This window comes from Elephas maximus, chromosome 20 (assembly GCF_024166365.1).
Source record: "Elephas maximus indicus isolate mEleMax1 chromosome 20, mEleMax1 primary haplotype, whole genome shotgun sequence".
Classification (NCBI taxonomy): Eukaryota; Metazoa; Chordata; class Mammalia; order Proboscidea; family Elephantidae; genus Elephas; species Elephas maximus.
Window position 1 is genome coordinate 59,404,296 of NC_064838.1, and position 21,188 is coordinate 59,425,483.

General features: G+C 42.4%; 1 protein-coding gene across 4 annotated transcripts in view; it reads left to right on the forward strand.

The window, feature by feature from the left end:
• Positions 1–21,188, forward strand: part of CACNA2D3 (calcium voltage-gated channel auxiliary subunit alpha2delta 3) — a 1,053,043-nt gene that overhangs the window by 991,592 nt on the left and 40,263 nt on the right. For all 4 annotated transcript variants that reach the window (XM_049863210.1, XM_049863213.1, XM_049863211.1 and 1 more), the window contains 2 exons: positions 141–196; positions 13,053–13,164. In XM_049863210.1, coding sequence (XP_049719167.1) covers positions 141–196; positions 13,053–13,164 — 168 coding nt within the window. The remainder of the gene's footprint in view (positions 1–140; positions 197–13,052; positions 13,165–21,188) is intronic.

Below are 21,188 nucleotides of genomic sequence, written 5' to 3' on the forward strand. Positions count from 1 at the left end.
CGTGTTGATACATACAATTTGTGATGCTATTCCTTCAAATGGTGGTGTGAGGTGTGCAATGCAGAAAAACACAGAATGTCACTGCTGTACTCAAGGTGTAGATGACCAAGTCACACTGGGCTTTTCCATCATCTGTTTAGGTTCCTGGTGGAATTTAACCTCTGCAGTTGGTGGCACTCGGACATGACAGCTAGAGGTAAGCAGCAACTGGCTTCTGTTTCTTAGCTCAGAGTGATAAACCGTGGGTTCCCAGGCTACTTTTCATCAGGGATATGCTCACGTGAAACTACTCAGGACAAAGTGATGATTTTTCAGCCCTGTTGGCCAAAAGTCACCCTTTGCGCTGTGTGCAGCGCCAGCCCATCTAACACAAATTCCACAGGCGTCGCTCAGCCTGTGCTGAACGTGTACTTGGACCTCTTTCCTTAAGGAAGGCTTTGAGGTCCTGCACCGCACAGGTAAATGCTTCAGAAAGCTTGCGGGCGGTGCTAAAATCTGAGGGACACAGATACAGCGCCTTGTCAGGCTGAGTGATAGATAACCACCTTGTTTTCATTTTCATGACAACCTTCATAAAACAAATCTGACTGTGGTATCATCCCTGCCGAAAAGCTTTCAATGACCTGAGCAGATATTAATACTCTTAGAGGTATAGGTTCGAGAGGGAGAGCAAGATGGGTTTGAGTGCCTGCTTTAAGGTTGGTAAATTAGCTGATCTCCCCAAGACTCAGTTTCCCCATAGTAAATAAAAGGGGGAAAGTCATATTTATCTGTGTGTGTGTGCATTTAATGATGTGATAAATCATGTTATAAGCTGAGCACAGTGACTGGAATACAGTGATGGCTCAAAAGTGGCATCTGTAATTAATTCATGATGATGATTATGATATTGACCATGACAACGATGATGACTAAACAACTGACTCCCCTTTGCCCTGCAAAACCAAGACCAGGCTCCTTACTGAGCATCACCTCCCGGCATTCTTCCCCCAGACTTGCTTGGGCACTTGTGTTTCTCAAATACACCTGTGTTCATTCATGCTCCTTTTCTTAACCTGGGGTGCCAGACACTACCACTATTACTTTTTTATGTGTGTGGTAAAATATATCTAACCTGAAACTTGACGTTTTAACCACTTTTAAGTGTACAGTTCAGTGGCATTAATTATATTCACGATGTCGAGCAGCCATCGCCACTCTTTGTTTCCAAACCATTTTCATTACCCCGGCAGAAACCCTGTGCCCACTAGGCAATAACTCACCATTCCTCCCTCTCCTCAGCTGCTGGTAGCCACCAATCTACCTTCTGTCTGTATCGATTCACTATTCTAGACATTTCATATATACTGGATCATACAAATCTGTAGTCTTTTGTGTCTGGTTTCTTTCACTCAGTATAATGTTTTCAAGGATCTTCCATGTTATTCCATGTATTAGAACTTCATTTTTCTTTACGACGGAGTAACATTTTATTATGTATGTGGTACGTATCTACCACAGTTCGTTAATCCTTTCATCTATTGACGGACACGTTTGGCTACTATGAATCCTGCGGCCATCACTGGTGTGCAGCTATCTGTTTGCATCTCTGCTTTCAAGTCTTTGGGTATATTCCTGGGATTGAAATTGCTGGATCATATGGGAGTTCTATGTTTGACGTTTCGAGGAACCGCCACACTGTTTTGCACAGTGGCTGCACCATTTTACATTCCCGCTAGTAATAAATAAGAATTCTGGTTTCTTCAAATCCTGGCCAACATTTATTTATTTCTTTTTAATTTGTTACTATTTTTAGTTATTAATCTTTTTAAAAAACAAAGTAACGTAGGAGCATCGCCCCCCCCCCCCCGCCCCCGGTGCTGGATATCTTCTAGTTTGATATTATCTTTTCCTTCTTTGAAGATCTCAGTCTGCGAAGATGTCCTCACTTTCCCCAGGCAGAATTGACAATATTTCCTTCTTGCTCCTATCCCAGTCAGGGCACATGTTTATCCCAGCTCTTCTCAGCTGTCACCGTCTCAGTTTATTTGTTTGCTTCTCACTAAACTGGAATTTCTTGATGGCAGGAGCTGTGTCTTAACCATTCTTATCTCCTAGTACCTAACCACTAACTAAAAAGTTGGCAGTTCGAATCCACCAGCCACTCCTTGGAAATCCTATGGGGTATGTCTACTCTGCCCTATGGCATTGCTATGAATTGGAATCGACTTGACGTGAATGAGGTTTGGTTTGGTTTGGTTATACCCAACCAATGGTAGAAGGAGCATAGTAGGTGCTCAGTCTTGGCTTATTTAACACCCTAACAAACCTTTCTTGTGCCAGCCATGACCACTGTAGTCACTGTAGTCATGGACTTGTAACTTTACAGACAGGTCCATTTTGCCTAAATTCAGGGAGCCCTGGGCACAGTGGTTAAGCACCCAGCTGCTAACAGAAAGGTCCACTGTTCGAATCCACCAGCCTCTCTGTGAAAGAAAGATGTGGCAGTCAGCTTCTGTAAAGATTACAGGTTTGGAAACCCTATGGTGCAGTTCTCCTCTGTCCTACAGGGTCACTATGTGTCAGAATTGACTCGACGGCAATGAGTTTCGTTTTGGTTTTGCCTGAATTCAGGGGCTCACCAATTTCCTATTAGCTAGAGCATGAGAAAAAACAACACCTGCAGAGAGCCCTGCACTGTACAGGTGCACAGAGCAGCCTCTGAGAACAGTGAACTTAATCCACGAGTGTCCAAGGTTGGCACTGCCCTTGGGAGCTGCCAGCCCAGAAGAGCAGGGTGGGTGGACTTTGTGTGCCATCTACCTCTGCTCGCCCCCACCACCCCACCCCCGCCACTGTCCTGGTGATATCAGGACTTGGCCTAATCTTTGCCACTTGCTGCTGAGGCCATCCCATGTTTACAGCTACTGTCCACGATCCCGCTTGTAGAAATGTAGCCTAAGGACTTGCACTGAGATGTGAACAGAGGCCTCTGTGAGAGGATGGTCATAACCAGGGAACTGATGATTGCAAATACCAGTAACTCTTTAAAGGTCTAACAGTAGGGACATTTAAAAATAAATTGCAGCTCCTCCACAGAAAGGCATGCGCTCCTGTTTCTGAAAACTTTAACAAAATGGAAGCATACTCATGGATAAACAAGACACAAAACTGTGTATGCCAAAAAGGTGTCTAAAGGCAGGGCCAGAAGGACATGGAGTTCAACACAGTCAGCAATCAGTGTGGCAGACAGGAAGTCCAGTAAGCTGAGACTAAAATGGGAATTAGAAGGCTCTCCTGTCCTCAGAAGAAACTTCTACCCGCAGCATAAACCTCCTTGTATTTAACATGTATGCGTGAGTGTATGCAATACACATGATTTAAAAAAGGAAAATGAGAATAAAAAAACCTACCGCTAAATGGTGCCTGTTATCCTTTTCTATTTACTTATTTACTAGCTTTTCCCCAATTTTATTGTTAGTGGTGAAAAATGATACCTGAGAGAGAAAAGGAACCAAGAAAATCAGTAGAGGCCAAGAGAATGGATTGTGAGTAGGTTAAATAACTGCTCTCTCTGCAGTACCAGTGACCTTGGGACGAAGGCTCTTCCTTGGCCAGAGTGAGTGGCCACCTCCCAATCAGCTCCGGGAGGTTATGGTGACTGCTTGCCTGGTGGGTCAGTGCCCTGGCTTTGGAGTCAAGCAGCTTTACCCTGCCTGTTGCTAGTCATGAGGTCCTGAGCAATTCACTTGGTCTCTTTGGGCTTTGGTTTCCTCATTTACCAACAAAAATAACAACAGACGCAATGTGGCTGTGAGACAGAAGTTAAAGGATGCACGTAAAGGCCCCATGCAAGACACCGCACAGAGCAAGGGCTAGATACACGGTGGGGCTTGTGCCTTGGGCCGTCCATGATGGGTTTCATTATCACCAGACTTTGGCTAAGACATCCGGCTGTTTCTTACGGCGGAGGGCGGGGGGGGGGGTGTACCATGCTGAGGGCAGTGGGCTGTCATCTTCAGTGATTTATTTTTTGGTGTCCCTCTTCTCACCTGTGCATCTGTCTACCTATGGCTGAGAGGCTTCAGGGGTGAGTCTAGAGCTGCTATAACAGAAATACCACAAGTGGGTGGCTTTAACAAATGGAAATTAATTTTCTCACAGTTTAGGCTTCTAGAAGTTCAAATTCAGGGCACCAGCTCTAGGGGAAGGTCTTTGTCTCTTTTCACCTTCTGTTCCTCAGAGTCATGTCTGTCTGTCTTTCCCCATCTCTCCTTGCTTCCTTAATCTGCTCTTTTACATCTCAGCGAGTTGACTTAAAACCCACCCTACACATTAACTCATTAACATAATAAAAGATTCCCAAATGGAATTATAATCACAGGTATAGGGGTTGGGCCTTTCAACACATATTTTTTGGGGACCCAATTCAACCCCTAACACCTCCCCTTCTGTTTTTGAGTTTTTGTTGATCAGTTTCCAGACAGGGTGTTCTTTGCCTCATCCAGTGATTCTCACCTGGGGGCGCTTTTGCCACCCGGTGGACATCTGCAATGTCTGGAGACAAACATTTGTGGTCATAACTAGATGGAGGTGCCACTGGGATTTAATGGGTAGAGAGAGGCCAGGGATGCTGCTGAACATCCAGCAGTGAACAGGACAGCCCCTCACAACAAAGAATTGTCCAGCTCAAGATGTCAGTAGTACTGAAGTTGAGAAGCCCTGGCCTGACAGAAGGCTGTGGGATGGTGAATAGGGAGGGGGAGATGGTCTTTGCACTCGTGAAGGTTACAGGCACTTATGAGCATTCCCATTCTGGGAGCTCCCCCTCCTCCGCCCCCACACACACAGCCCCACACGCCTGAGCAGACAGTTGCCAAAGTTTTAGCAAAGAGGAGTAATCTGATGTTTTGGTTTTCTGTTTTCTGTCTTAGGAAGCTTTTCTTTAACACCTTTAATAGATAATTCCAACAAGTCACCTCATTGCATTGCCACACTGTGAGACCTTCTTCCCACAGACCGTAGAAAGACCTCGTCAAATAACCATAGACCTGTGTTATTCATTAAATAGTCCTTTACTGTTTCCACAGTGCTGACATGTGAATTATCTTGAGATCCCTTCAGCACACATGAGAAGTGGCTGCCAGCAGAATTTGTCACTAGACTTCTCTGTAGCATCCAAGTCAGACACTTACGGAGAATGGATTCAGACCTGAGTCAAGACCTGTCACCTCAGCTGTCTGGGTACAAATGGTCACAGCAGCTGCTGCCCTCTCTGGAGCCACTGTGTTTAGCCAGGTGCTACACAGGACTTGTCCCATTCCCGTCTGAAGCCCTCTGCTGCGTATGGATTTGACTTTTCCCAGTTTATACATGAAAAATGAAACTATGGAGAGGTGAATTAACACATCTGAGGGGCTGTTACCATCCGAATATCGTGTTAAGTGTAAATGTAAATCCTAGATCCAGTGCAAGAAGGAAAATATTTCACACATCGTAAGGAGATTGACTTGCAAGGTTTCTTCTGAATTTACCATGCTGGCTAGATAAAGACCCTGAGCCTGAGACATACATCTTTGCTTTAGCTAAAAATGGAATCCATAATTACACTGTTTATCTGCTTCATTTCCTTAATGAAGGGGACTGTGGAAGCCCATTTCTGCTTGATTATCACAAAGGTATCATTTTGGTGAAGTTGCACAAAGAGAATGGAGCTTGCTGGCACCCGGTTATGAATGGGGGCGCATTCACAGAGACAAAAGAAGAGGGAGGCTTTTCAGATGGAAACTCTATTCATTCTCAGTTGTCTGCGCATAATTACTGTGAACCCAAGTCAGTTATTCTCATCAGGGACATTTGTAGTGAGGGGAAAATTAAAGAAATTCGGTTGTGGGGTTGCTCTCTTGGGTGCTTTATTTTAAATGTGATGATCACAGCGGCTTTCAGCCTCGGACATCCAATATAACTGTGGCGGGAGGCAGGGCAGGGTGATGGCAGCAAGGGTAGGCTACAGGATGTGACTGCCTGGGCTCACATCTGACACCACCACTTAGAGCCATGCAGCTTAGCAGTGCGACTGTGGACAAGCGTCTTCAGTTTTTTGAGCTTCTTCGTCTGTAAAGCTGGGATGGCAGCAGGGTCTTGCGCTGTGCTTGATGGCGAGAATTCAGTTCATGCAGAAGGTATTTGGCACATTTAAGTGCTTAGTGGAGTCCCTGGGTGGCACAATCATTAGCACCCTAGGCTGTTAACCAAAAGTTCAGAGATTCAAGTCTACCCAGAGGCACCTCGGAAGAAAGGCCTGGCAATCTATTTCTGAAAAATCAGCCATTGAAAACTCTGTGGAGCACAGCTCCACCCCGACACACATGGGGTTGCCATGAGTCAGAATCAATGTGAGGTCAACTGGTTTTAGGTGCTTAGTGAGCACTGGCTGTGGAGGTGGTGGTATTTGCTGTCTGAGTAAATGACGCTCATGATGAGTAACTCTCAGTGGGACCCTAGGAGGGTTGTGTCTGCTTTCTGAGCCTCCATTTCCACTTGAGAAAAAGAATCAGTTTCATGATCTTCCTGTATCCTAAGTTTCTGAGACAGCATGTTTTAGAATGCCCACGAGTTAAAACAGTAAGCACCCTGGCAGCCTTAGTTGTTGGTTTGAAATTCTGCAGATAAGCAGTAATGACTGGCAAATATATGTGGCGTTTTCCATAGCACTCCAGACAAAGAAAGGTCTTCATGTTAAACCATGTTATTTAGATCAAATGTGGCTCTGGTTTTATGTGGAAATGCATGTGTTTCCCAAAAGTGCACCAAGCAACTTCTAGCCGGTCTATAGCCATGCTGCAAATAGACGTGACAGTTTATCACTACATCAGCCTGGGTGCCCCACAATTGTCAAAGGAACAGGAATTTCATCTCCGGAAACGATCATAGCTTAACGAGTTTCGCCATTGAGAATGTTGGTCTCATTCCATTATAACTAGGCCCAGACAATTAGAATTAGAGAAGGCGCAATTATCGGGCTTATTTAAATCACATGTGCTGCCTATTCAGCTTGACCCACAGCCCTGTCCTTCTTTCTTTCATTGGCCAAACTTCACAGAGCAGTTAAACATGTACATGCTGGAGCCAGACGGCTGCGGTTCAAATCCTGGGTCCGCCTTATACTCACTGGGTGAGTTTGGGTGATTTATAGCAGCCCTTTGTCCCTCATTTGCTCATCTGCAAAGCAGAGATGATAATTTCTCCTACCTCACAGTTTATTTTTTCATTTTTTGGTGTTTTTACTGTTAGATGAATTAATATAGTTAAAGCAGAACAGCACCTGGCACACAGTAATTGCTGAACAAATTTAGCTGTTGCCACCATGGGGTCACCGTGAATCAGAATCGACTTGACAGCAGTGGGTTTGGTCTGTCTGGTTTACCGTGACGTTATTATATGCCACCTGCATGCTCGTGCCATATCTACTTTAACCTAGGCCATTACTGACTGAATTTTGATATCATTTAATGACTCACTTCGTGAAATTTAAATTTTAAAAGGAAGCTTCCTAAGTAGAAAACCAGCATGACTGGCCACGACAGAGAAATCAATTGCAAAAATAAGAACCATGAAAATAAAGAGTATTACCAAACTGTAGCCAGATACTCTGAGCTTTATGTCTGGCTGCCCAAGGTTAAAAGGAGAGAAAAGCAAGTGAAAGAAAGAAATGAAAATGAAAGCAAGGTGGTAAAAACTCCCAAACACCAACCACAGACGTCTTCCTGCCGAAGTGCGAGGCGTTGGAGAAGACCCACGAAGAGACTGGTGTTCCCCTGTGCCTCTCCGTGTCCTTACTGCTGGGTCTGCGCCCCCTGAGATGGCCTTGTTTTCCACCCGAAAGGCAGGCACTTTGCCACTACAGCCTGAGATCCGCATGCTGCCTTTGTCCATTTTATTTGCCTGAAAACCACTAATCTGGAGAATTATTCAGTTATCCAGAACGCCGGTGCTGGCCCCTCAGTGTGCCGCCCCTGCTGGGCACAGGGGGAGTAGACAGTATCTGGGACGTGGCCCTCAGGAGCGTGCAGCGACCAGAACTTAGGCTTAGTAGAGTCAGGAGGTGGAGGCAGCCACCTGCCTGCCTTTTTCAACCAAAAAGAATTGGCTCAAAAAAGGTCCACAGGGTGAGGATTCAATGAAGTAATGTATGCAGCAAAGGTCATGGTAGTAAGAGCGTGTGCTTAAATAGCACAGGAAATGTGCCAGCCAGTGTACATGTATGAATACATTTTACCTTCAACAGCCACGTGAGGTTGGTACTGCTGTCCCCATTTGCAGATGAGGACACTAAAGTGTAGAGAGGTTAAAAACTTACTTAAGGTCACATTAGTGGCATGGGTTGTAAGCCTGGAGCTTGCATTCTTAGCTGCTCTGTGGTTAGCCCAAGCCTGGCCTGTAGGAGGTATCTTAGCTGTTCACAGTTAGCCCAAGCCTGGTCTGTAGGAGGTATCTTAGCTGTTTCACAGTTAGCCTAAGCCTGACCTGTAGGAGGTATCTTAGCTGCTCCGCAGTTAGTCCAAGCCTGACCTGTAGGAGGTATCTTAGCTGTTCACAGTTAGCCCAAGCCTGGCCTGTAGGAGGTATCTTAGCTGTTCATAGTTAGCCCAAGCCTGGTCTGTAGGAGGTATCTTAGCTGTTTCACAGTTAGCCTAAGCCTGACCTGTAGGAGGTATCTTAGCTGCTCCGCAGTTAGTCCAAGCCTGACCTGTAGGAGGTATCTTAGCTGTTCACAGTTAGCCCAAGCCTGGCCTGTAGGAGGTATCTTAGCTGTTCACAGTTAGCCCAAGCCTGGCCTGTAGGAGATATCTTAGCTGTTCACAGTTAGCCCAAGCCTGGCCTGTAGGAGGTATCTTAGCTGTTCATAGTTAGCCCAAGCCTGGTCTGTAGGAGGTATCTTAGCTGTTTCACAGTTAGCCTAAGCCTGACCTGTAGGAGGTATCTTAGCTGCTCCGCAGTTAGTCCAAGCCTGACCTGTAGGAGGTATCTTAGCTGTTCACAGTTAGCCCAAGCCTGGTCTGTAGGAGGCATCTTAGCTGTTCACAGTTAGCCCAAGCCTGGCCTGTAGGAGGTATCTTAACTGTTCACAGTTAGTGCCAGCCTGGTCTGTAGGAGGTATCTTAGCTGTTCCACAGTTAGCCCGAGCCTGGTCTATAGGAGGTATCTTAGCTGTTTCACAGTTAGCCGAAGCCTGGTCTATAGGAGGTATCTTAGCTGCTCTGCAGTTAGCCCAAGCCTGGTCTATAGGAGGTCTCTTAGCTCTTCCACAGTTACCCCAAGCCTGACCTGTAGGAGGTATCTTAGCTGTTCACAGTCAGCCCAAGCCTGGTCTGTAGAAGGTATCTTAGCTGCTCTGCGGACAGCCCAAGCCTGACCTGTAGGAGGTATCTTAGGTGTTTCATGGTTAGCCCAAGCCTGGTCTGTAGAAGGTATCTTAGCTGCTCTGCAGTTAGCCCAAGCCTGGCCTATAGGAGGTATCTTAGCTGTTCACAGTTAGCCCAAGCCTGTCCTGTAGGAGGTTTCTTAGCTGTTTCACAGTTAGCCCAAGCCTGGCCTGTAGGAGGTATCTTAGCTGTTTCACAGTTAGCCCAAGCCTGGTCTGTAGGAGGTATCTTAGCTGTTCACAGCCCAAGCCTGGCCTGTAGGAGGTATCTTAGCTGTTCACAGTCAGCCCAAGCCTGGTCTGTAGGAGGTATCTTAGCTGTTCACAGCCCAAGCCTGGCCTGTAGGAGGTATCTTAGCTGTTCACAGCCCAAGCCTGGCCTGTAGGAGGTATCTTAGCTGTTTCACAGTTAGCCCAAGCCTGGTCTGTAGAAGGTATCTTAGCTGCTCTGCAGTTAGCCCAAGCCTGGCCTATAGGAGGTATCTTAGCTGTTCACAGTTAGTGCCAGCCTGGTCTGTAGGAGGTATCTTAGCTGTTCCACAGTTAGCCCGAGCCTGGTCTATAGGAGGTATCTTAGCTGTTTCACAGTTAGCCGAAGCCTGGTCTATAGGAGGTATCTTAGCTGCTCTGCAGTTAGCCCAAGCCTGGTCTATAGGAGGTCTCTTAGCTCTTCCACAGTTACCCCAAGCCTGACCTGTAGGAAGTATCTTAGCTGTTCACAGTCAGCCCAAGCCTGGTCTGTAGAAGGTATCTTAGCTGCTCTGCGGACAGCCCAAGCCTGACCTGTAGGAGGTATCTTAGGTGTTTCATGGTTAGCCCAAGCCTGGTCTGTAGAAGGTATCTTAGCTGCTCTGCAGTTAGCCCAAGCCTGGCCTATAGGAGGTATCTTAGCTGTTCACAGTTAGCCCAAGCCTGTCCTGTAGGAGGTTTCTTAGCTGTTTCACAGTTAGCCCAAGCCTGGCCTGTAGGAGGTATCTTAGCTGTTTCACAGTTAGCCCAAGCCTGGTCTGTAGGAGGTATCTTAGCTGTTCACAGCCCAAGCCTGGCCTGTAGGAGGTATCTTAGCTGTTCACAGTCAGCCCAAGCCTGGTCTGTAGGAGGTATCTTAGCTGTTCACAGCCCAAGCCTGGCCTGTAGGAGGTATCTTAGCTGTTCACAGCCCAAGCCTGGCCTGTAGGAGGTATCTTAGCTGTTTCACAGTTAGCCCAAGCCTGGCCTGTAGGAGGTATCTTAGCTGTTCACAGTTAGCCCAAGCCTGGCCTGTAGGAGGTATCTTAGCTGTTCACAGCCCAAGCCTGGCCTGTAGGAGGTATCTTAGCTGTTCCACAGTTAGTCCAAGCCTGGCCTGTAGGAGGTATCTTAACTGCTCTGCAGTTAGCCCAAGCCTGGCCTGTAGGAGGTATCTTAGCTGTTTCACAGTTAGCCCAAGCCTGGCCTGTAGGAGGTATCTTAGCTGCTCTGCAGTTAGCCCAAGCCTGGCCTGTAGAAGGTAACTGTATTTGTTTCCTAGGCCAGCCGTAACAAATTACCACAAACTGGGTGGCTTAAAACAAGGGAAACTTCTCTCTCTCAGTTCTGGATGCCAGAAGTCTGAAATCGGCAGGGCCATGCTTTCTCTGAAGGCTGTACAGGAGGAATCCTTGCTTTCCTTTTGCAGCCTCTGGTGGCTCCAGGCATTCCTTGGCTTGCGGAAACATACCTCCTATCTCAGCAACTGTCTTCACGTGGCCATCATCTCTGGTCCTCTATGGTCACACATCATTGGATTTAGGGTTTCCCCTAACCCAGGTTCACCTCTAGATTCCTACCTTAATTACACTGCATAGAGCTTTACCAGAGAACAGATTATATTCTGAGATCCAGGTGGGCATGGATTTGGGGGACTTCTACTCAACCCGCTGCAGTAACCCTCACTAACAACTAGCCTTTCAGGAAGGCTGCGTGTGTGTGTATGTGAGTGAGAGAGAGAGAGAGAAAGAAACTGTGTGTCACTGGCAAGAGCTGTCCATAGTTTAGTCCATATATCCTTCAGATCCACTCTGTGAGGTTTGTATGGGCATCTCTCCTTAATGCCTATGACCAAGTTCCTGAAAGTCACCTCTTCTTTATTAAAAAAAAGCTAATCAAGAGCCCACTTCCTTTTGTTTAAATACGTAAAATCACAATGCATTATGTTTCCACTCCAAACCCCCAACCAATTTCCTCATTCTGCAGTCATAGTGTCCCAGCTGCACACACACTCAGGACTGACGCTTGACACACTACAAAACACCTAGCCGTGGTTCTGACATTTAACTGGTGTTATTTGGAATATAACTTGAGACTTCGTCCACATATCATATTATTAAATTCTGTTGACTTTTGGAGTTGTAAATATAAATATATATAATTTTTTCTATGTAAATATGAGCCAGCACCTTTGTATACCTCTATGAAGTTTGGGGAAACCCTGGTGGCATAGTGGTTAAGTGCTACGGCTGCTAAGCAAAGGGTCGGCAGTTCAAATCCAACAGGCGCTCCTTGGAAGCTCTATGGGGCAGTTCTACTCTGTCCTATAGGGTCGCTATGAGTCGGAATCGACTCGACAGCACTGGGTATGAAGTTTGGGCACTGGAATCCAAAGAGCATTCTGCTGGCAAAATGTCAATGAGTAGACTTCCTATGAAGTATATCTGTACTATTAGCACCCCCATTTTCCAGATGAGAATACTGAGGATTACCTTGAAGCAGCAGAGCAGGGATTTGTACTCCAGACTTCTCTGACTTCAGAGCCTTCACCCTTAACCATTATGCTATAGTACCTCTCATCACTGTCATCATCATCATTTTAATGTTATAGTGACTTCACTAGGCTGCTCGTGGTGATGATGGTGTTATTATGATGATGTTACATTTACTTAGCATTCATTATGTTCCTGTACTAAGTACTCAACATATATGGTTTCATTTATTTCTCATGTCAACCTCTGATACAGGAACTATCATTATCCTCCATTTACAAATGAGAAAATTGAGAGGCTTTGTAATTTGCCCACTGGGCATAACTTGTTTAAATAATTCAATCAAGCACCAGCCCGTTACTGAGTGCCTACTATGTGCTTATCCATGCATTAGGGTCATTTAACAAGTAAAAACTGACATGCTATAATACTGGACAAAGAACTTCATAATAGTAAGATTTGGTTCATGGCAGTGGTTCAAAGGCATTATGTGTTTTACTATTTTCTGTTTCAATTTTCTTTCTATAATAAAACCATGCAATTGTATCATGACCTCTGTCTCACCCTAAATAATATGGTATAACTTATATTTTATACATTTGTTCAGATATACATGTGTGTTGTTGCTAAGCTTGAGTAAGTCTGAGGTCACAGCCCCGGTAACTGATGTTGTCCCAGAAAGTAGAATTCTTGTGATGCATAAATGATAGTTGATCAAGCCAGCACAACTGCTGGAGGAATTATAGCTTACAGAGTTGCTTGGCAGATGAAATCACTTGACTATTAGAAAATAACACATTATGCTGTGCCTAGAAAAATCACAGAGCAGCAGGGGCGGAACTGCGTTCTGAGTTACTGTGGGCTGCCAGTCACAATACTGAGCCTGTGCCTTGAGTTCTTTACCTTTTTTTTCCCCCATGTCCCTACAGCCCAGAAATTGAAACAGACCCTGGAGCCTTGTGACACTGAATACCCCGCATTTGTCTCTGAGCGCACCATCAAGGAGACCACAGGGAACATTGCTTGTGAAGACTGCTCCAAGTAAGGCCCCCTCCCCTTTCTGCTCAATGTAGAACTTTCCCACATGGGCCAGTGGGCCACCCACACACGCGTTTGCCTTCAGAGATGGAAAACATGGCTGCCCGCTTGTGTGAGAAAGTATTTCCATCAGCTTGGAAGAATGTTAGAGAGAACATTTAGAGATTGGGAAGCATTAAAAAATGCATGAAAATACATCCTGGAACGTAGGAGACTCTTTAGTCCAGTGTCTTAATGGTTGGAAAAAGTCCAGTGGGCACTTTCACAATTGACAGTTGGCAATTTCAACTGTCTTTGCCTTTTTTTTTGCCTTAGGCATCTTCATTGAAAGTACCAGGCCTTCAGTATTCACCCAGATCGGATGTGTTGGGATTGGTTTCTCAGCCTTTTAATGTGCATTTTCACCAATAGCTAATGAGGTTGAGCCTGTTTAAACGGTTTTATTGGTCATTTTGGGTTCCTGGCCTCTTTGTGACGTTCCCTATTGGGTGGCCGGTTCTATTCTTATGAATTTGGGTGTTTCTGTGTCCTGGACTCTATTTCTTTGTAACTATATGCGTTAAAACCCTGTTTTCCTAGTCTTTGCCCTGTCCCTTCAGTTTTTATAGATGTCTTTTGATGCATAGAAGTTTTTGTGCTTTTATTTTAATGTAGTCTAATTTATTCCTCTTTTCTTTTATGACTTGTACATTTTGTGTCTTGTGGAGGAAGTTCTTCTCTGCCCTGATGTCATAATGACTTTCTCAGATATTTTTCTTCTGAATGCTTTTAAGTGATGCCTTTCATGCTTAGGACTTTAATCCTTCTGGAATTTATTTGTGTGTGAGTGTCATGAGGTAGAGTTCTAATTTAGTCCTTTTCCATATTATTGGCCTGTTATCCAGGAGCTCTATTTTCCCACCGATTTGTTAGGACACCTCTTTCATGGGCTGAGTTCCCATCTATGTAGATTTGTTTTTTGATTTCCTTGTTTTCAATACCATGCCACTTTAATTATTACAGCTTTACTGACTTGCTGTTTGGGAGAACACGTGTCCTTTCCTGATACTTCTAATTTGTCTTGCCTATTCTTGGCTCTTTGCTTTTTTATATTAATTTTGATATCATTTTGTTAATTTCCATGAATTCTGCTAGGGTCTTGATTCAGATTGGTATGTTACAGATAAATTTGAAGATAATTGCTCTCATTTATGATATTGGACCTTCCCATTCATAAACTAAGTATATCTATTTACATACATCTTTTCTATGCCTTTAAAACAGTATTATAATTTTATTTACGTTAGATTTATACATAGATGGGTTATAGTTTTTCTTGCTATCATAAATGGTATATATTTAAAACAACATTTTCTAATTGGTAACTGCTAGTATATAAGACCATCACTGATTTCTGTATATTGAATATCTTATATCTAGAAAATTGCTAAATGTTCTTTTAGATATAATAGTTTGTATATAGATTCTCTTGGACTTTTTACATATCATTTGTGAAAGTTTCTAATCTCCATACTTCTGAACTGGTTTTGTATGTGTGTGTGTGTCTGTTTTATTGATTATGCTGAACTTCAGAGACATTGTGGAACAGAAGTAGTAAGAATAGGCAACCATTCCTTTTCTGATTTAAAAGAATTGAGTCTAATAATTACATGTTACATATTATGTTTGGTATAGGTTTTTGGAATTAGCCATTTATTGGGTTAAAGAAAATCTCTATGATTTTTCGTTGTTATTGGTATTGTTTGAAACCTGAATGGATGTCAAATTTTATCCAATATTTTTTTCTACATCCATTACTAAGCTTATCTTCCTTTAATTTGTTAATACGCTGAGTTACACTAATAGTTTTCAAAATTTAAAATCATTAAATAATCATATATACTAATAAATATCTTTAATAGTAGATAGATTATCTAATGTGCAACTTGGTCTTCCAGGATGAATCTTAATTGTCATTATAGATAGAGATATAGATATATAGATAGATAATATTCTTTTTTTTTCCATGTTATATGGTGGGCTTTTGCATCTATGCTCAAAAAGAAGAGTGGCCTGTAGTTTTCTTTTCTCTTAATGTCATTTGGTTTTACTATTGTTTCATTATCACAGAATTACTTGGAGAGTTTTTCCTCTTTTTCTGATATCTGGAATACTTTGTGTAAGATTGAATTATCTGTCTCATGTAGGTTGGGTAAAACCCAGAAAATTATCAGTGATTGGTGGTACTTGTGTGTGTGTGTGTGTGTGTGTGTGTGTGTGTGGATTTACACCTACTAAATTTATTTCTTTAGTGATTAGGTATCTTTGGATTTGCTATTTCATTTTGAAATGCTTTTGGTGATTATATTTCTTCGAAAATTGCCCATTTCATCTTAGTTTTCAAGTTGATTGGCATGCATTTGTTAATGGTGTTTTCTTTCCATTAAAAAATGCTACTATATTTTACTTTGCTCCCTTGAATTCTTGACTTTTTCATTGATCCTCTCCCTTTCTTTCTCTCTCGTGCTCTTTCCCTCCCTGTCTTCATACTGCCAGAAATATGTTTGTCTTTTCAGAAACCATCGTCATTTCGTTTGTCTAATCCTCTCTGTTGTTGTTTCTTTGACATTATTTATTTTGCTTCTTATCTGTGTTATTACCTTTCTACTTTTCTGAGGGTTACTCTGGTTTTTATTTTCTAACATTTTGTGTTTGATATTTTATGTGTGTCGCTGTGTATGTATGTGTGTGTGAGTGTGTTCTAGTTTATCTCTATGAATTTAATATGTAGGGATTTCATTGGTATTTAGCTCTGACAATTTTCTAATGTTCATCATATTTTGATTTGTATATTTTTGAATAGCGTTTTAAAATTTCCTAATATAACGTTTTTGAATCTGTCCCTTTATTATTGATGTCTGATTAAATGGCATTATGTTCTGTATAACACATCTTTTTTAGTATTTGTGGAGATTCGCTGTGTGTTCTAGTATTTGTGTGTTTTTGAAAACAAATTACATTCTGTAGTAGCTGGTCCAGGGATCAATATCTGTCCATTGGATCAAGTGTGTTATGTTTCAAACCTTCCTATTTGTTGTTATTCTGTCTTAGATGTCAATATCTCACCCAGATTATAGACTTTTTAATTTCTTCATGTCATTCAGTTAATTGTACATTTTATATTTTGAAGCTATATTACTGTGGACATTCTTGTACAAGACTGGTGTAGCTTGCTAACAAATCATTCCTGTCACTGGGTAGTAACCCTCTTAAATAAAAGTGTTTTGTGCCTTAATGTCTGTTTCGTTTGCTAACAGCACAGGGACGGTAGCCCTTCTTTTGGTGACCTTTCGTAGTCATATTCCCACCCTTTCCTCCATGAAAATTGTTGTCAGTTGCCTTTGAGTCAATTCTGCCTCGTGGTGATGAATAGTAGGATCCAGATATCTGTTCAACTCCCTGCTTTCAATTCTTTTGGGTATATTCCTAGGAGTGGAATTTCTTGGTAATATGGTAATTCTATGTTTAACTTTTTGAGGAAGTGTCAAACTGTTTTTCACAGTGATCACACCACTTTGCAGTCACATCAGTGATGGACAAGGGTTCTAATTTCTTTACATCCTCATCAATGCATTATTTTAATAATAGCCATACTAGTGGGTATGAAGTACTATCTCGTTGTGGTTTTGATTTGCATTTCACTAGTGGCTCATGGTGCTGAGCATCTTTTCATGTGCTTATTGGCCATTTGTATGTCTTCTTTGGAGAAGTGTCGATTCAAATCCTTTGCCCATTTTTAAATTAGGTTGTTTGTCTTTATGTTACTGAGTTGTAGGAGTTCTTTATATATTTTGGATATTAAACCCTTTTTAGATACATGATTTCTGAATATTTTTTCCCATTCTGTACCTTGTCTTTTCACTTTATTGTCAGTTCTGCTGTGTTTTCAACCCACTAAATATTTTATTATTGTTGTTATTGTCTGTAGGAATTACATGTTTACCAATTTATTTGGTCATCATTGCTTCTTGTTGTACAGGACTTTAGAAGTTTTCGTAGGAATGGTTTGGTAAATTTTCTCATTCTTTGTCTAAAAACCTTATTTAATATGTACTCTGCAGTGACAATTTAACTCAGTAGTCTCTAAACTGAAGTACCGTGAAGATATCATTCTATAGTCTTCTGGCCTTTCGCTTTGCGTCTTTTATGTAGTCTGGCTTTTTCTCCTCTCAGATGTTTTTTTAAAGTGTTCACTTTCTCTTTATTATTCTGATGTTTCATGAAGTGTATCTAGATTTAAATTTATTTGTATGTGTTTATGTACTTTATTCTGAATAATTTCCTTAGACATATATTCCAGTTAAATGTTTCCTCTTGATATGCTCTTCTGCTTAAAGACTCCATGGAGTGTTTAACACTGACTTTTTTTTTTTAATTTCTAGAGGTTTTATTGTTTTTTGTTGTTGTTTAAATCTGTGTATCTTTTATATAGACTCTTATTCTTAAGTTCTTTACACCTAACTGTAAGACCCTTTTTAGATTGTCCTAGTAGCTTAAATTCTTGGGTTACCCATCCTCTTTTTTCTTATGTCTGCTGACTTTTTTTCATGGTAGATTGTTTGCTCACGTGTTTTGTCACTTTTGACTGTGGACTGATCTTTACTATCGACTGTCGTTTCTGTAGTAACAGAAGATAGCTTGAGTTGCTCTTCACAGTGGTTGTATATCTGGCCCTCTGTCATGTCTCCTGTTGGTATAACTGCCTGGGAAGAACTGTGATGGGAGCTTTTTGTGCCGAGGAGTCTCTGCACCATGTAATTACAGTAAATATTTTCCCCCAGCAGCATGTAGTTTAGGCTTGAAGGTTGATCTCTGACGGGCAATATTATTTTTCCCATCCAGAGCCCCAGACAGCACCAGAGTATCAGCCTTTTACATTTAGCTGTAAATGTATAGTTGGCTTTTAGTGTCCCTTCTTGTAAGCTTTTTGGATTGAAACATTTTTGTTTTGTTTTACTATTTCATCCAGCATGGCTGGGTGTGTAGAGCTGGATGGCTTCCACGTTTGCTAGTCTGCTGCGTTTGAGTTCTGTATTCCGACTGAGGATATTCTAGAGCCACAAGAAAGAACTCAAAGAGAGTGGTTTAATGCAGGAGACTTGGAATGAGAGTTCCCCCTGTGAATCCTGAATCCGTTATACTGACTGGGCCACCCTGGGCAAGAATCTTAACTCGTTAAAACTCATCTTCCTCCTGAGTAATTGGGGATAGTAACAGTAAAGAAGTCATGGACTTGATGTGAGAATCAAATGAAAAAAAAAATGTATGTTATGAATTTAGTATAATGCCTACCACATAGTTAGTATTCAATAAATGACCGCAATTAATACGCGCATAATATATTTATAAAGTTTTTTATTTCCGTAAACCATTCTGTCAAAATGTGAATTTTCCTTTTCAGAAGTCTAACATCATTTCACTACTGTAGAATTCCCCGTAGGAAAAAATACAACAATCTCAGATGACCAGAGTTCATGTATGAATAAAGGACTGTTGACATTTCATGGCTCTGTGGTTCTGTGAAGCAGACTCCATTGATTTTATAATGATTGAGAACCATTTTGACCAGAAGGATATTATACCCCTGGTCTTCATCACTACAAACTTCATGAGGTGGCTGCTATCTCTTATTGAATGATAGACAGTTATATATAGTGGAGTACAAGTCAGGTTTCTTACTTTGCATTCTAAGTGAGAAAACCAATAGAGCCAAAATAGAGGATTATGAGGGTAAGTTGATTTTCTTTATAGACTCATAATTAGAAAGCCGGGGTAGGAGTGAAAATTGATTAAAGATAAACGATGTGAAGATTTCAAGCTAAAGAGACGATTCCCTTTCATTCAGTAGCAGGCCGTTATATTCCCACTGTGGTTCAGAAACCATTCTGCTTTGGGGAACCCAAAGATGGAAAGACCTGACCTTGATGCTGAAGGCATTTATACCAGTTGTGGCACGTCTGCTTCAGACCTGGAATTCCACGCTGGGCTGAAGATTCACAGGCGATTGTGAAGTTGAGTAAGGCCTTGTACAGTTTGCTGGCATCAGTGAAAAGACAATGCAGACTTTGGAGAGTTTTCCCTTTAAAGCATTATTTCCAGGACACTACCCAACAGCTCAGGCACACTCCAAAGGCAAGACAGTGAAGACTTAGGGGTCTGGGTGAGAACAGGAGTAGGGACTTGTGCTTTTCTTCTCTTTTTCAGTAAATTTTTTATTGAAGCCTAAGACATTCTGAAAAGTGCACAAACCACGAGTCTGTAGCTTGATTGGTCTTCATGAAGTGAACACACATGTATAACCAGCGCCCAGATCAAGAAGTCAAAGAATGTCACAAGCTCCTCCGAACCCCCCTGCCTGCCCCTTTCTAGCTGTAACCCCCACTTACCATAAGTTAGCCACTCTCTTTATGTCTAACATTATAGATTGTTTTTGCCTGTTTCTAATGTATAACTTGAGAGATGGAAAGGTAATTCATAGGATATTAGGGCTGATGCATTAATGGCCCCAAAGAAGGTTTCTAAGGAATCAACTTGGGAAACAAAATACAGGCTTGGGGAAAAAAAATTAAAGATAGCTCAGGTCTTCAGTAAAAAAGTTCTTGATTGTATGTTATATCCCAGACACTGGGCTAGACTCTGGGGAGACAGTGGTGAATGAGACATGCATGGCTCCTGCCTTCATGAAGTTTGCAGAAAGTAACTAGGCAAATTCAGCATTCCACAGGTAGTGCTGTGGCTACAGAGTAAATGTTGCAGGAACGCAGAAGGGAGGCTTGAGGTGGTCAAGGAAGGCTTCCTGGAAGAAGCAGCGTGTACTACAAGACTCCCAGGATAAAGAGAGTTAGCAGGTAACAAGTGAGAAGAAAGAGTATCCAGACACCCAGAAGAGGATTGTGGAGACAGGAGAATTTGTGAGTTTTATAACCAATTGCTAGACGTTCCGGGAAACTGGAACACGGAGTTGGGGGCGAGGAGAGTTGAGAGACGAGACAAGGAATGACTGGGAGTGAAATGACATTGCCCCTTCAGTCCTGTCAGAAACGACCAGTCCTTTGAAGGCCAAGGATTCCATATGCTACCCTGACACCAGCGTGGAATAGCAGAAGAGAGAGAGAGAAAAAAAAAAAAAAAAAAGATCAGGTTTCAGGTTATGGGAGAAATATCAGCGATAACCATGACACTGGTGGCCTTTTGAAACAGTAACCCCTGATGCAGACTGGCCATTTGCTCCCCCACGAGTTCTCGTCCTTACAGAGCAAAAACCTCATTTTTTTCCTTCCTCCTCCTCCTCTTCTTCCTCTTCTGTTGCTGCTGCTGCTTTTTCTTCCTCCTCCTCCTCCTCCTCCTCTTTTTCTTGTAGGAATTAGAATTTGACAAGTTGACTCGGTAACTATTTAAATGAGAAATCAGTTAATCCAAAAAATTATTTTTCTGCTCCCAAAATCTTTGTGAGACTTTATTATAAAATTACTTTATAATGTTTATATAACATAAAAATACCGTACCCATTGCTGTTGAGTCGATTCTGACTCATAGCAACCCTAAAAACAGAGTGGAACTGCCCCATAGGGTTTCCAAGGAGCACCTGGTGGATTCGAACTCCTCACCTTTTGTTTAGCAGCCGTAGCTCTTAACCACTATGCCACCAGGGTTTCCAAACACATAAAAAAAAGACTGAAATAATCTTTGAGGATATTTTTGAAGGATCAAGTCCTTTTATTTCTGTCTTTTGCGTACCCTTTCTCTCTAGCCTCCGTTGCTCGGTTTTATTAAATAGAACTTGTTAGGAGATACATCTGCGTGTTTATCACAGTATTTATGAATATGTCATTTTGCATTCTGCGTGAGTTTTGCAGTCCTGGAATGCAGTGTGTTAAGGAGGAAAACAGTGTTACTGGGTTATCTTCCTTCCCATCTCGAGGGCACTTAGATTTCTCGGTACAATGGCCAAACGTTTGGTGGCCCCTGGAAAGCCAGGCCTGCACATC